Genomic DNA, 15,746 nt, shown 5'->3' with positions numbered 1-15,746 from the left:
AAGGAGGGTACAGCACCTTGCATGGAATTGGGGGACAGGGCATGAATGGAAGTTGAAGGTGAAGACCAGGGCAAGACGTGTAAAGAGTTCAGTGTAGACATTAAAGTAGAGATGCAGCTCTTCTGAGTCTAGACTGCAGGTGGAGGTCTGGGCTGGAGATCTACTTCGGGAATAAGTGCTATTTAGATGACGTTGAAGAAGCCGCTATCTGTGTGGGTGATGCTGCAAGGGAGAAGCTGGAGGGGTAGTAAAGGGAAGGAGATTTAGCAGAGCCCTGAAGAGTGTAATGTTTGAGTCAGGAAAGGCCGGGTCAGCGGAACGGCCAGACCCCAGGGAGTGTGGGGTCAAGGAAGCCGAGAGAGACTGAGATTCTTGGCAGGAGAAAGGGACCAGCTGCTGCGAGGACAGTGCCCAGGACTCACAGTAAGGGGAGGGCAGAAAGGTGTTGATGGGTTTGACGAAGTTGTAGGTTACCAGTGCCCTTGACAAGGGTCGTTTCAGGGGCTTCTGGAGGTTACGACATAGTTCGAAATGGAATACGGAGAGTCAGGGCAGAGGGCAAGGAAGTGGGAAGAGCCTAAGCAGACAAGCCTCTGAGGTTTGGCTCTAAAGGAAAATGAGAAATAAAGGAGAAGGCAGGGCTGTGTGTGTTTAGGGAGGGCACTGTTTGGTTAGAAGCGGGCTTGCTTCCTGCCAGGAGTGGTTCGGAGGGAGAGATTGATGACAGAAGTGACCAGGAATGAACTGGAGCCTGGAATCCCTGTTGCCTGGAGACAGTTGATGAACAAAAGAATGGTCCAGGCTGTGGGGTTTGCTGATTCATCAGAGTCAAGAAGTGTTCTTCTTGCAAGTGGTAGAATTTGGTTGTCAGATTTCATGGAAACAAAGAAATTTCTAAATGCATATTCTAAAATCAGACTGTTTCCTTCATTCCAATTTGCTTCCATGTGGTTCTGATGCCGAGCACGGTTTCTTCTCATCAGCGTCATTCAGCGCAGTGATTGCCTATAGAAGTCCTTAAGGTGTGAAAACTATTTCCTGGAGCAAGCGCAGCATTTCAGTTTCTCAGATGAGGGCAGAGACTGCCATCAGGACCACCTGATCACCGGAAGTTCTGCCTGGCCCGTCTCTTCCGAGATCATTACTCAGACTGCTCTCTTTGTCTCTTAAACACATGTCAGTTAACTTCTTTGCTGCTTCTATGTAATTTCATTTTCCAAAAAGCCTTGCAAATTTTTGAAAGGCATTAAACCGTTTCTCAAAATAGTTAAATTGTGAGATAGTAAAGATTGCTCTAATTGGTTAGTGCCTGGTTGATACATGGGACAAAATAAAGGGAATTTCATTAATTGTGAAATCAGATTTCTTCTCTTATTACTGGCCTTAAAAATTTAGTACCTCTGGACCGCTCATCTAATAATTGGCCTCTTGGTTTTCATTGGGCAGGTTTATTATGTAATATGTCCACTGGAAAATGGAAGGGAGTGTTTTTAACTTTGTACATTCGCTCTGGAGTTTCAGCAGCCTGGGGCGGATTGCTGTTTCCTTCCTGGCTTGCAGCACTGCGCCACACCATCAGGAGGCATGCTAATTCATCACAGAAATGCGCTTAGACTTGGAAGACACTAGGGATTTTTAAAATGTGATCACGATGGCCCCAGATGAGGACTGGGGCTTTAACTCTTATTTTCTTGATCAGCTGAAACAGTGTGTGTGAAGCCCACCCTCTGGAAACCTTTGTAAATTGTCATTTCTTGAAACTTTGCCTCTTTTGCAAATGCTGTCTTTTTTGGGTGAGACCTGGACTAAAAGTAGACTCATAGGATGTATCCGATGGCTGCTTCTGGTCCCCAAGGAAGACAAGTGGACTCAGGGAGGAAAGAGCTGCCATCCCGAACGACACACAGGAGACCTTAGCCCAGAAGGTTAAACCCAGCTTCTCTGGGCTGCGTCTTCTAAAACTCTGCGCGATAGTTCTGCCGGCAAGTCTCATGTATTTTTGGTCTAATCAGGTGTGCCTTCTTAGAATTCGTTAAAGACAAAAGAGAATAGCACTCCTATCAGGATCTGAGTAACACTTTTAATTCTGTTTAATTAACTAACGTATTTTTGCTGCTGTTGTTAAACGGTAGGTCATTAGAGATGTGGTTCCCAAACCATGTGCTAAGGCACCCCAGGATATTTTAAATTTTCAAGGGGCATTCCTTTTGTTGTCAAGCTGGATTAGGGGCATTGTTGTGACCAAAAAAAAAAAAAACTGTAGTCTGTGGAAATCAAGAGAGAACAGGAAATGTGAATAGTGGTGTTGAATCAGAATAATCCAGGGTTTGTGCAGTTAAGCAGCGCTCAGCAAGCACACTGACCTCTGAAGGCCCAGAGTAAGTCCCAGAGTAAGTGGCTATTTAAGAATGAAATAAAAATACAATATTTTACCATAAATATATATATAATATACAATAACATTTTGTTTTATATTATAAAATGTAAGGTCCAGTGTTGGATTTTTCTTTCAACAACTCCTCGGCTGTTAGGGAGGACTACTCACGTTGTTTAGACCTGTCTGCTTAGCACACAAGACTGTTAGCTATCTCCTCTGGCCTAGGAATGCTGCTAAAATATCACTGAGCCGCTGTGGGCATTGTGAAACAGGAAAATGCGGGGACCTCTTCAGTAGGTTTCTTTGTTTTTTGCAAGTAAAATTCTACAGTAATGTTGGAGGAAGTGCGCTCAGTTCCTCAACAGTCTTCCTTCACCCACAAGCACCCGTACGTCTGGCTGGCTAGCGGGGCCCCTGATGGCAGGCGCCACGGCCGCCACTGAAGCCTCACCTGTCCCGCTCGTGAGAAGCCTGCTTTGCATCACCCATGTCTGCCGGCTCGCTCTGTTGACGTTTCTTATTGGTTGGTTTGACTGCATTTATTCCAGTGAAGTTAATTTCTTGGGTGGAGTATAAGAAATTGATTAGAAATAAATGCTCAATGAATATTTGTTGAATGAAGTCATTTAATGAATGTCTTAATCTCAGTTCATCTTAAATCAATATCGGCAGTATGGGGCATGTCTGCGAAAGAACTACGGGCCCCCAATTTATAAGGAATGAAGATTTTAACTTTTAAGTGAATTTTCTGGTGAATTATAAATAATCTGTCTTTAAAACTCAATAGCATGTTGGAGTGTAGGGGTGGGGGTGGGGGAAGGCAGCCAAAATGTGCAAACGAACAGTTATAAAATAAATGAATACTGGGAATGCAATGTATTCCATGCTAAGTATGACCAACACTGCTCTACGCTGTATGTGAAGGCTGTTCAGAGATTAAATCCTAGACGTCTCATCGCAAGCAAAACCCTTTTTCCTATTTCTTTAATTTTTTATGCCTATTAGAAAATGGATGTTCACTACACTTGCTGTGGTAATCACCCCATGATGCAGGGAAATCAAATGACTGTGCTGTACTCCTGAAACTTACACAGCGCTGTATGTCAATTCTATCTCAATACAACTGGAAGAGAAAAAATGAGTGAAATCATGTCCACAAAGTGCCCCCCCCAGAAAACCCTTGCCAGCAGGTTGCTGTTTGCTGTTTGTGCCCTCCCGAAATACATATGCCGAAGCCCCAGCCTTGAGTACCTCACAATGTGACTGCGTTTGGAGATCGGGCATTTGGAGAGGTGGCTGAGCTGAAATGAGGCCATGAGGAGGGTGTCCTTATAAGAAAGAGAGACACACAGAGAAACCCCAGGGGCACACGAGCTTGCGTGAAGAAGAGGCCGTGTGAGGAACTAGCTGGCAGGTGGCCGTCTGCAAACCAGGTGAGCGGTCTCGGGACAGAACAGCCCTGCCCGCACCTCGACCGCAGACTCCCAGCCTCCTCGATGACCGGAACAGCCAGTTTCTGTCCTTTAAGCCACTGAGTCTGTGGCACTTCGTTACGGCAACCTGAGCAGCTTAACACACAAGGATAGCAAAGCCCATTCCTTTCGTCTGTTCATTTGTTCTGAGGGTTTTTTGTTTGTTTGTTTCTTTGCTTTTTTTTTAAATTGAAGTACCGTTGATTTACAGTGTCATGTTAGTTTCTGGTGTACAGCAAGGTGATTCAGTTACATTCAGTTACACACACATATACATATATAAAATTTTTTTCATACTCTTTTTCACTATAGGCTGTTACAAGTCACTGAATACAGTTCCCTGTGCTCTACGGTAGGACTTTGTGGTTTCTCTAGTCTGTTTATAGTAGGACACAAGTCAACTGATTTGCAAAACTGGAAGAGACTCACAGACTTACGGTTACCGAAGAGGAAACATCGGGGAGGGATACGCTGGGAGTTTGGGATTCGCAGATACACAGCTCATTCCTTTTGATGGGAGGCGGGGGTCGTTGAACGCTGCTGACTAGGAGGAGCTGCTCAGTCCTGCGCATCAGGGAGAGCTGAGATGCCTCTTGGTGATTTGGGCAGACCTCATGTCTGTTCTCTCTGGTTGAAACTGCCCAGAAGTCAGGGTCTGGTGGCCGTGGTTAAAACGTGTGTTTGTGTCCCCACAGTACAGATACTACAGGAAGATACACAGTAGTGGGGGAAAGAGGCTGGTTGAGGTAACCCAAGAGCACACTCTGGGGAGGTGCTACCTTTAAAGTACATTTTGGCCTTTTGTTCTATCAGAAGGGAAGCTTCTGCCAGGCACCCCCCACTGTGATTCATATTAGTAATGGGACATCCAGTTTAGGTTGTAATAGGAATTTTTTTTTTGTCTTCCTGCTCACAGAGGTTTCAGTTATGCCTCCAAGCAGTTATTTATCTTTTTTAATCACAGTGTGACTCTGTGGAACATATTTTGGTCTCACTATAAAAGGCAATCAAAATAGACCTTGAGAATCGCAGCGTTCATTGTTTTTCTCCCGTATTTGAAGGCTGTGGCTGCCTGTGCAGGATTCTCCCGTCCATCCCTTCTCTGTGGACGCACCTATGGATACCATGTTTGAGGTCACACCGGGATTGGCCGTGCTGTCCCTGTGTTGTTACTGCTCTGCCCTCTGCAAACCTGCCCCTCGGGTACCATGTACCTTTGATACCCCCATTAGTCCATTACCTTCATAGGGTGTCCTCTTACTCAGTCATAATTGGCAGGGTATTTTGTGCTTGTTTTGCTTAATTCTAATTTATCTACTGTTATGTCGGTTATAAAGGGGGGTCACAAGTAGGTCATGAGGCAAACTGCCAGTGAGGTAACAGTAAGCATACCCCATGTACCCAGCAAAGGCAAACATCCCTTCTCTTAGGCTGTTAGTTCAAGAGGTACACTCATCTCACTTGTGTGCAGTGATGTGGCGTATCATCTCGTCTTAAACTGAGCTGCACAGGCTGAGTGTCTGATAGCTTTGGTCATGTTTGTTCACTGAATCTGAGCACTTGTTGGCTCTTACATTTTTAAATGAATGGATATGGATTAAATGTGTCACCTATAAAGTGATGATAAGTGAAGAGAATTATGTATAGTGTTTAAATGAAACTAAATTTCATTGATTCAGATTAGAGATTATCTGTCCAAATTGATGGGAAATTGAAATTAAAGTGCATTCAGATATCTTTTTTTTCCACTTTTGAGTCCACTGAAATCACCAGAATTAGGCAAATTATATATTGCTTAGTGCAGAATCTTAGGTGAGCTGATTCAAGGCTAATAAAATTTGAGTTTTAATTAGTTAATAATTACATGCTTCTAAAATTTTTGAAAAGCATTGAGACACAGCACTTAAAATGTGTTCTTCTGTTGCTTATGTGTCATTATATTTAGGAGAGGGGGTTAGGAAGACACAGAAACCAGCATTGATTAAGCCTCTTGGACAGTCCTGGACCACCTGGTCCCCTGGGTTTCTGAAACAGTGGCACTTCTTTGGGACAATTAGCTTTCCATTCAGCCATCTGGACTTACAAAGACGAAGAAGACAAAGACTTCTGTTGGGTATTAGTGAAGATGTGTGGTTCAGTTAATCATCGATTAGTTGACAAAATATCAGATGTAATCATCCAGACATCACTGGTCCAGCAGGTGGTAGGGCAGGGGGTGGTTTGGACCAGACAGAGACTAACTCTAACAGAGGTATTTAGTAATCACAGGTGAATGCTGAATTGGGGTTGAAGCTCTGTGAAACAGAGTGGAGAGAGAAATGTCTGCTCGTATTACTTTGCAGAAATGGCCTGCAGAATAAGGCAACAATGGAAGTAAAATGACTGGCCCCATTTTGGGTGCTGGGGAAATGGGCTGAGTTATGAAAATAGCAGCTCTCTCCTTTCCATACAACTTGGTCCCCTCGCTCCTCGTGGTGAAGAGGAACTAGGCCCTGGGAGCTAAGGTTCTCCCATGTGCTTGAAGCCTGAGATGGCCTGGATGAGAGAGCGAACGTGTGACACACACCCCTCCACAGGACAGAGTGAACTGTAGCTCTCTGTGGGGGGAGGCTTGTGTGGTCTTTTTCTGCAGAGTTCTGAATATTGGAAGCCCTATGTCTTCTCTCTTTTTTGTTATTCTAACCTGTTCATCAAGACTGCCTTCTGCCCATCAGTTTCAGATTTGCAGCCTCTAAGCCAAGAAGCATACGTCTGGGTTTCTGCGTGGTGAATTCAGCTCTCCCTTATTCTAGGGAAGATGTGCTCTCAGTGACTTAATTTGTGGGAGAAACTTTCTATCAAGATCTTGAGTATCTTCTAGACCTGCCTCTTCCAGTTGGTTTGCAGTGAGCTGGTGAGCACTTCCAAGAGGATCAAAGGCTCTCAAACTCTCTCCTCCAATTTTATGTGGCTGTGATACTGGACTTGAACCCTACCTGAGTGTAAGAGTCTTAGTTCTTCAGCCCAAATATAGCTGGAAAAATAGCATAATGCATGCTACTCAGAAAGGCTTAATAACAACAGATATAAAAGAGAATATGAAAATAATGCTCACAGCCAACACACTGTCTATTTCTAGTGACCATTTCCGTAAGAAAGCAAATTGCATTTGATTCCCAATTTTCAATTCCAGTCTTTAACCCAAAGCTCTCATGTTGAGGTGGCTGGTCTCTGAATTTTCTTTATAACTTTCTTTCCTCGTCTGCTCAGGCTGCCAAAACACCACAGACTGGGCGGTACAAACAGCACATATTTATTTCTTACCTTTCTGGAGGCTGGGAAGTCCAAGATCATCAGTCCCGATGATTCAGTCCTGGTGAAGTTTCTCTTCCTGGCAGACATCCTTCTCACATGGCAGAGAGAGACTCTTCCTTTCCTGATAAGGACGCTAATCCCATCATGGGGGCCCCACCCTCGTGACCTCATCTAAACCTGATTATCTCTCAAAGGTCCCGTCTCCTAACACCATCGCCTCAGGAGTTAGGGCTTCAGTACATGCACCTTGGAAGGACTGGAAATTCAATCCATAACACTTTCTGACTCTACCTCTTCTCATCTGGAGGGATTTTAAATTAGAAGAGGATTCCAACACATGACCTAAGGATCATTGGATGTTATTAGGCAAAGTGCAGTGTTTCTGGTCTGCACTGAATAACTGAAAAAAAGCTGAAATCCTGTGGGCAGGGCATAGAGCAAATCTAATTCTTTGGAAGTTGCAGGAAATGCGGGGAAGACAGGGTTGCAGCATGTTTGCGAGCTCAGTTAAGGAACACTCTACCTGATCATTTTCTCTCCCAAGCAAGAGCATTGTTTTGTTTAAGCCAAATATGATGCTTATGAGATGCAGTGAGCTTGCTGAATATTCACTTGCAGCTCTGCTCATCAAGTTCTTCTGATCCCTCTTATTTTCCTTTGACTTATAATTGATGTGTTTGCATATTTATGATCTGCTTTGTGTTAAGCTGAGGGCCTGTTTGAAAGGCTGTCCTGTCCCTGCTCTCCAGACTTGTGCAGCCGGCTCATAGAGAAGGCGTGGCACTGAGGGATGGGGTCTCACTCAGACATGTGCTGCCTGCTGACCCCTGCGGATGCTGTAGCTTGCAGCTCCTCACGTGAGATGAAGAATGGGAATACTGAACAATTGAAAAACCCTTTGAAGGAATCACGAAGGACCTGAGTGCTCACCTGACCCACATGATCATTTCTCAAATGTCTGAAGGCAGTGAAGTGACACCCTTCAGTGTTTCTTTCCCAGATTACATAACCCTGCTCAGGTCATTCACCCTTGGTCACCTGACCCAGTTAGGAACCGCCTGGCTTCCCATTACTTTCCTCTGAATGCACGTGGACGCCTCCGCATCACCAGTTAAGTGCTCCGTGGACACGTGGTCTCCAAAATGCAGCCACTTCAAGAACTTTAAATGACAGAGCTGCATTACAGCAGAAAACACAAATGCTTTATAAAGGGAAATAATGTCAGTTTCTTACAAAGCTTACACATGTCTCTTTAGAATTTGTTCAGAAGTACCTTCCCCACACCCTCGTAGGGAGTCAGATTGCCCTGGATGAACCTGACCTGACTCACGTGACCTGGGGCGCTGTGGGATGGAGCAAGGACCGTCCAGCGAGCCTGGCATGGGCCTGCTCTCAAGTGTCTTAATTTTTTAGACCTTTGTTTCTTTGCCTCTAAGGTGAAATAATAAAAACGTCCATCCTCCTGGTTGTTTCTCTGTCTGGACTCTCGCGAGGATGAGAAAATACAAGGGACGTTCGGGGGCACGGCGGTGAGGGCTCTGAAGGAAGCGGCGTCACGGTGTGCTGGTGACGCCGGCCTTCCCAGCAGCGCAGGGCCCGTGAATGCTGCGTCAGACAAGAATGACCCCTCACTTCCGTCCAATGAAGACGGGGACGTGGGGGGAGTGGCGGGGACCACCTGGCCTCCGTGATGACTTCTTGGCAAGGTCCAGTTTGCACAGATTCTGGATCCTGGGTGATGCTCGATTTCAGAGCCTGATTTGGATCTTCAGGGTGAACCCTGACTGCTGTCACTACCTTCAACAATTTATTTTTCTCCCAGGACACGTCTTGGGAGGCCAGGTTTCTTCTGTTTTCTGACTGATGTGAGAGAAGCTAAATGAAGCAAAAAGAGAAGAGAAGATATCAAGACAGAGTGACGTTATCAAATAAACCCAGCGTTGTGAAAACAGGGTTTCTGTGGTCTGCTCTGCTTAAGTCTTCTAGACAATAAAGTGCTGTGATGCTATTTTTGGAAAGGAAACCTTAACCACATCATTTTCTTGTGCCCTGGTTTTCATACAAAGGCGTTGTATGAATGTGCCCTTTTGAAAGGAAAATGCTTTAGGACATCAGTCACATTTGTAAATGTGTGTAGTTATTAAAATATCAGGACTAATCCTGTTAACCTTATTGTATAGTATTGCAGGAGGAACCCGGGTATCAGAAAAATGCTTGTAATGCGTTTATTTTTTCCATCAGAAGGGATATGTCATATTTCACTTGGCCCTAAAACTTGTCATTGTTTCTTTCTTAAGCATTTCCTTTGCATTTACTCATAAAAATCCATTATTGCATTCTTTCCAATTATCTGTCGCCTAGAAGGGTTTGAATTACATGTTGTTCAAAGCAATGCAGCATCTGTTGACCAAATGGATGAATGAATGATCAAAAGAAGGCTTTTCCTTATGCTCCGTGACAATATAAAGCCGCCAGGGCACCGTGTCAGGCAGGCAGCGTTGTCAGAGAGATGCTGCATCTGGATGTCCCGCTGGGGGAGGCCAGGGGACAGGGGATGGGGGTGGCTTCGTTCAGTTCCATTGCTTACATGTGGCTCTTGTTTTGGAGGAATTGACTTCCTAAAATGTTTGCATTTTTTGTTTGAAGGCATTTTTAAGGAGAAAAAGAAGAAGCTCTCATAGAGAACGACTGTCATTTTTATCATTATTTCAGCTGCACTTAATAAGGAACGAGATAGTCCTTTCTAACTCTGGGCAGTCTGTTTTGTGTTGGTGCCTCTCACTCCTGCGCTCTTCGGCTCGCTGTTCTTCCAGCAACGACAAAGGTTGAGGAACCTTTCACAAAGTCATGGTCATTTTGCAGAAACAGAGGACTGCAGGGCTTCATTAACAGGGCCCCCTGGGCACATCTCTGACATGAACTTCCGTCAGCGAGGGGAGGGCCTGTCCTCAGACAAGAAGTCGGGAGGTCCATCAGCTCTTCCACTTGCTCCCCCGATGGACTTCCACCAGGCGATGTGTGAGAGGATGGCCGCGGGAAGGAATGGAGCCTGTGCAGCCAGAAATGTGTGCAGGCAACACTGAAGGCTGGCCCATCGCTCCCAAGCTCGGTGCTGGTGCACACAGACCACATGCACACATGTCAGAGCCGCAGATGCACGTACCACACAAACCACATGCATGTCCCCTGTGTAGATTACAGCCTGCAAACATGTCACACACGTCATACAGATAACACATCCCATGTGCACGTACGTACCACATCCAGACATCACACACAAATCACTCAAGACACATATGGCTCTCACGTGTATACACACAACCAATCACACACGCCATACACATCACACAAATCTTGCATGCATGCTGTGTACACACGTATCATGCATCCATCATGCACAACTCTTACCCATCATGCACATGCACGGTTACACCCACCACTGATACTTTAATCAGCAGCAGTCCTGGAGGGGAGATAAAATTTGGATGAATAAGAGACCATTTCCGGGGTTGCTGTGAGAATGTGGGTGAGTCCAGGAAACTCCACCTCCCACACCCACGGAACCAGTGGGGTAGGTGGGGCCACGTGGAAGGCCACGCTGTTCTAGTCTCAACAACTGCCTTCCACTTGTGCCGGGAGGCTGTGCTTGTTCACAGAACAAAGCTCATCCCACTGATCGGCCCATTTCTAACTCTGCCCTGCTCTACCCCTCCATCCCCAGAATGGGTTCCCTGGGCTTTGGGTGGCTAAGAACCAACACCCTTGTTTTCTACCAGCGTTCAGACCTATCGAGTGACAGAGTGTCAGAAGAGTAAAATACCGCCTTTATCACTGTTAAGAGTGTTTGGAGAAATGGCTTAGGTCTGGACCAGCTGGACTTAACTGTTGTCCTGCATGAAGCCATCTCCCCTGGCCCCAGCCCAGGGGCACATGGGTCCTGGGCTCTCCGGTTGGCAGGGATGAGCACTGTGTTCAGGGTCTGGACCGCTGAGAGGGCAGAGGAGGGTAAGCTGTCCAGGGTAACCTTCTCCCCACCTCTCTGATCAGACAAATTTGACCTGCTTTCTTTGGGAGGAGGGACTACACTGTGCAGAGGGCGTGCAGCCCGATTCTCTGTGGAGTCCCATCACGGGGACCTTGGCGGCTTAGGAATAAAACATCCCCGGCAGTGGCTGAGTCCTAGCCGCCCATGCTGTCCGCGATAAGCTGATGTGTGTCAGTGGGAGACTCTTAGCAAGGAGCACAGGACATTGGGAAATGGATGCCCTGCCTTTGTTGCTGAAGGCATTCGTGCCTGTTTGGTGAGAAGTCAGGTCATGTGGAGAGGAGCCGGGGCAGCGGGACATCTGGCCCAGGCATGGCCATGCGGGCACTGCCGGACCTGCGCAGGCCCAGCCCTGCACACACAATCGTCAGTTGTATCTTCCCCACTTGCTCTGGGTTAATAGCGTTCCTTGAAAAAAAACACTGTCATACACTGCTGGTGAGACTGTCAGTGGAACATTTCCTCGGAATGCAATATATATCAAAATTGTGCAATAGATACCAAGAAATTTAAAATATTCACGGCTTTCAACTCAGTGTATTTTACTAATTGAGCCCAAGGAAATGATTAACTATGAAGCCAAAACTTTAGATGCAAGATTGACCACTCTAACTTTAGGCAAATGCAAAGCATACTGATAAAGTCAGTGCTAGGTAGTATGGACATAACTAAATTATGATGTAGTCACAGGACAGAACATTATCTAAGCACTCAAAGTCCTGTTTCTACAGAATTTTTTGATCTGGAAAAAATCGGATTAGATGTTAAATTTAAAAAGTAAAGCAAAACACTGCATTCAGGATGAACTCAGTTTCTTTGCAACAAGATACTGGTCTTGATGATACCAAATATGGCACCAAGTTTGAGAATATGGGAGGATGTGGAGTGGGTAGGTAAGGCCGTATGGACAACAGTGGTCTTCTTGAGCAAGGAAATTCTAGGTTCTTTTTAGTTTTTCTTTATGTGTTTTTCTCTCCCCCACCCTGATTTTTGTGAACATGAATTATTTTTATCATCAACAGAATAACCAGTTACATGGTTTGAAAGGCTACCATATTCCTATATAAACCATAGATATTGGGGAATATCACTTTTCCAGGCTCAGTGAATACAGTTTCAATGTGAGGGCAGCCTGTCTCAGTTACCTAGGATCATTGTAATGCTGTGTAACAACCATGAAATCCCAGTGGAACACAATAGTAGACTAGGGGTTGGCTGGGTATCTCTGTTCCATGTCTCTCATCTTCCTGGGACCAGTAGGCTGGCCGGAACATGTTCTTTTCCTGATGAGACACAACAGAGTCACCCAAAATGCCAGACCACCTAAGCCAGGCTAGATCTGGCACTGGGTTACTCCCACCCCCATTGCATTAGCTGTAGCAAAGCACATGGCAGAGCCCAAAGAAAGGGAGGGACTGCAGAGTCACCTGTCGGAGGGCATGGATCCGAGAAGGGGATGGAATCCATAAGGGTGACAGCTGTTTCTGTTACATAGATGCAAATGTTAGTTTTGAAAAAGAAATAAAATTAACCTCCTGCAGAGTCACCTCTTTGCAGACTGTTGCTCATTTGCGTTGCTTTTGTTGGGTTCGTGAGGGAGGAATGCTCAGCCTGCTGAGTGGCTCTTTGTGTCTCATCAGATCCTGGCCAATGTGATTATTTTCATCTGTGGAAACCTGGCGGGGGCATACCACAAGCACCTCATGGAGCTTGCTCTGCAGCAGACATATCAGGACACGTGCAACTGCATCAAGTCCCGGATCAAGTTGGAATTTGAAAAACGTCAGCAGGTAAAGTGCATTTTCAATCTTCCATCTGTGTTCCTGGAGGTGTTACTGACCTGATGTTGCTGCCGCCCATGTCGAGTGTGCAGCTCATTCACTCGAAGCATCGGGAGGAAACCAGAGTAGCTCTCTGATTGCCCTGCCCACCCAGCTTCCAGGGTGCTTGGTGGCACTGTAAACCAACCAGCAGAGATGGCATCTTCAGACTCAACCCCAGTGACCCCAGGATCGCCCACAAGCTGACAGCCACATCAACCACCCTCAACACGTGGCAGGGGAAGTTCAAATAATAATGATGATGATGATGATGATAGTAACACTTCATTAAGGCACCCACTTTTGGGTAAAGCCCATTTCTCTGTGATAGTATTTGTGGCAAGAGTTTGCCCCCTGCTGAAATCTTTCTGGACCACCTACAGCTCTTCATAGAGTGCCTGTTTTCCACATGGGATGGGGTGGGATGAAATGATGAAATGGGATGGATGATTGAAATCGTCCTTGAGGGAGGTGATTGGAGTCAGGAGGGGGAGTCTGACAGGGAACTAGTCGTCATGGTGTCAGGGGCTGTCCTACAGTGATTGCTGTGGGTGATGCAAGAAGCAGACATCAGAGGAATGAACAGGTCATGATGAAACACTGCAGAGATAGGAACTGGAGGTAAGTGGCAGTGGGAGCGAAGCCACGTGGTGTCATCCAGGACGGTGGCGAGCAGGTGGAGCAGGTGTGCTTTGGAGGGAAGACTAGGAAGGAGTCCTGTATGTGACATGCTTAATTTCAGGTCATGGCGAAATACCCATGTGAATAAACTTGTTTTTCTTGGGTTTGTATGTCCATCACTAGGAACCCAGCCTCCATCTGTGAAGGTGGTCGTTAGCACGACTCTCTGTGAACACCACAGTCACCTCTCTGAGCTCATTCATCAAAATTTGGCACATGGAAGATGCGCCATTGCTATTTGTTGTATTGAGTTAGTCTGTTGTGTATGATTTCATCACAATGTATTATGGTGGTGGGAGCCAAAGAAATCCTTCGAATTTTGACACTAGACTTTGATTTGTGTATGGACTTGTAGATAATAATTGAATTCTTTTTTGAAAACAGGGAGTTCCATTCATTCATTCAACAAATGTTCATGGAGCACCGAGTTCACGGCAGGCATGAGCCTAGGCCCTGGGATGTGCCTGTAAATGTTACTTTCTCACCCGTATTAGCAGATTTCGGGTTTGTTTTTTAAAAAGCATTTTGTGTTACAACATGTATAGCAAAAATATTCCATACTCAATGTTTGATTCCTTAGTCTCTATGTATATCAGACTCTGTATTCAACGCTGAGATAGAGACAGCTGTTGACATGAGCCCGTTAGCCAGCAAATCTTCGCATATCTGTGTTCAGTAATAGTTCAAATCCAGGTTCTAGAAAATTCCATAGTTTCAACAGACAGCACTTAGCGTTCGTGATTGTCCCGTATACACAGTCCAGATGTTTGGGCTAGATGGTTTCCTTTTTCAAACAGCGGTGACTAGATCAGGTCTGTCCTGCCGGTCTTGTTTACCTTTCTTTTCCATCACCTGCAGAACTGCCTTCAGAATAGCACCAAGGTTAGGGAGACCTGGAATTCCCAGCAGACGGATTATGTAACCTAATGTTTATAGCACCGGCTTTGACAGAGCAGTAAGTCAGGCTGCCGACCTCCTCTGCACTGCCGACTCCCTGAAGCGACCTTGAGCAACCAGAACCGGGTGTCATCCCTTGTCACAGTGATTTGTGGGGTCCAACTGGTCAGAAAGGCCACACTTTGACCTTACACGGCTCCATAACCAGACCAGTGAGGCACACCTCGTGCTGGAGGCTCTGTGAGGCCGTCACGGGAGGTGTTATAAGGGCATGTATTAATAGCTTTAGGGAAAGGAGCTAATGATCCCTTAAAACAAGGAAAGAGAAAAGGGACACTTGGAAGCAAAATAAGACCTTATACTAAAGATATTTAATAAAACACAATTTGACAGCACGCACGTTATTTGGAGACCAAAGCTGGGAGTCAGCTCTTAGGATCTGGAGCCCAGATTGGAGCACTTTTCTTGTTAGGGCTTTGGAAAATATGTTTCTAGAATTAGAATAAATGTAGTTTTTTCAGACCAGCGTGTAATTAAATGGGAGTGAAAAATTTAATGAAATCAGTAAGATGTGATGGGACAGACTTAAGGGAACAAGTAAGACTTGGCCAGTGGCCACCCGCGTGTCCCTCCTGCCGAAGGGCAGTCTCTGAGACAGCGGGGTCTGCTGCGGCCACAGCCCGGACCAAGAGCTGCACATGTCACTGCCGGTCCACCCTTTCCCGCAAACCATTTTTGCTCCATCCTCAGTCACTACAGCAAACAGCAGTGTCCTGCAGAGCATCTTCTTCAGGTGGGGGGCAGTGTGCCGAGCAGCTACTAAACAATTAACGATTAGTTTCAGCCACCACTTGGATAAAACCTATACCATCCACTTTACTGTTACGTCTACAGGGGCCTCGGAGGGAGCGGATGCTCCTGGAGGCCCAGTGGCCGCTGTCCTGAGTGGTGCCGGGGCCTCATCTCTCAGCCTGACCCGCTGCTGCCCTCAGTCCTTGGGGAGGAAGGCACGTGTGTGTCCCATGGAGCCCAGGGAGCTGCCCCTTCAGCGAGCCCGCTGGGGCTGCAAACAGTTGATACTCCTGAGCAGTGCCTAGAGATTCTGAAATCATTTCAAAATTTGCTCAACTCTGTACTCTCTTTTCTTCAGCTTAGATAGT

The 15,746-nt window shown here is 46.0% G+C and overlaps 1 protein-coding gene across 2 annotated transcripts in view; it reads left to right on the top strand.

Annotated features, from left to right (window-relative positions):
* Positions 1-15,746, top strand: part of ADCY2 (adenylate cyclase 2) — a 378,139-nt gene that overhangs the window by 175,553 nt on the left and 186,840 nt on the right. For both annotated transcript variants that reach the window (XM_072958875.1, XM_072958874.1), the window contains exon 4: positions 12,829-12,978. In XM_072958875.1, the coding sequence (XP_072814976.1) occupies positions 12,829-12,978 (150 nt within the window). The remainder of the gene's footprint in view (positions 1-12,828; positions 12,979-15,746) is intronic.

The sequence above is a fragment of the Vicugna pacos genome, chromosome 3 (assembly GCF_048564905.1).
Source record: "Vicugna pacos chromosome 3, VicPac4, whole genome shotgun sequence".
NCBI classification, from domain to species: Eukaryota; Metazoa; Chordata; class Mammalia; order Artiodactyla; family Camelidae; genus Vicugna; species Vicugna pacos.
This window is presented reverse-complemented; position numbering and strand designations above follow the sequence as displayed.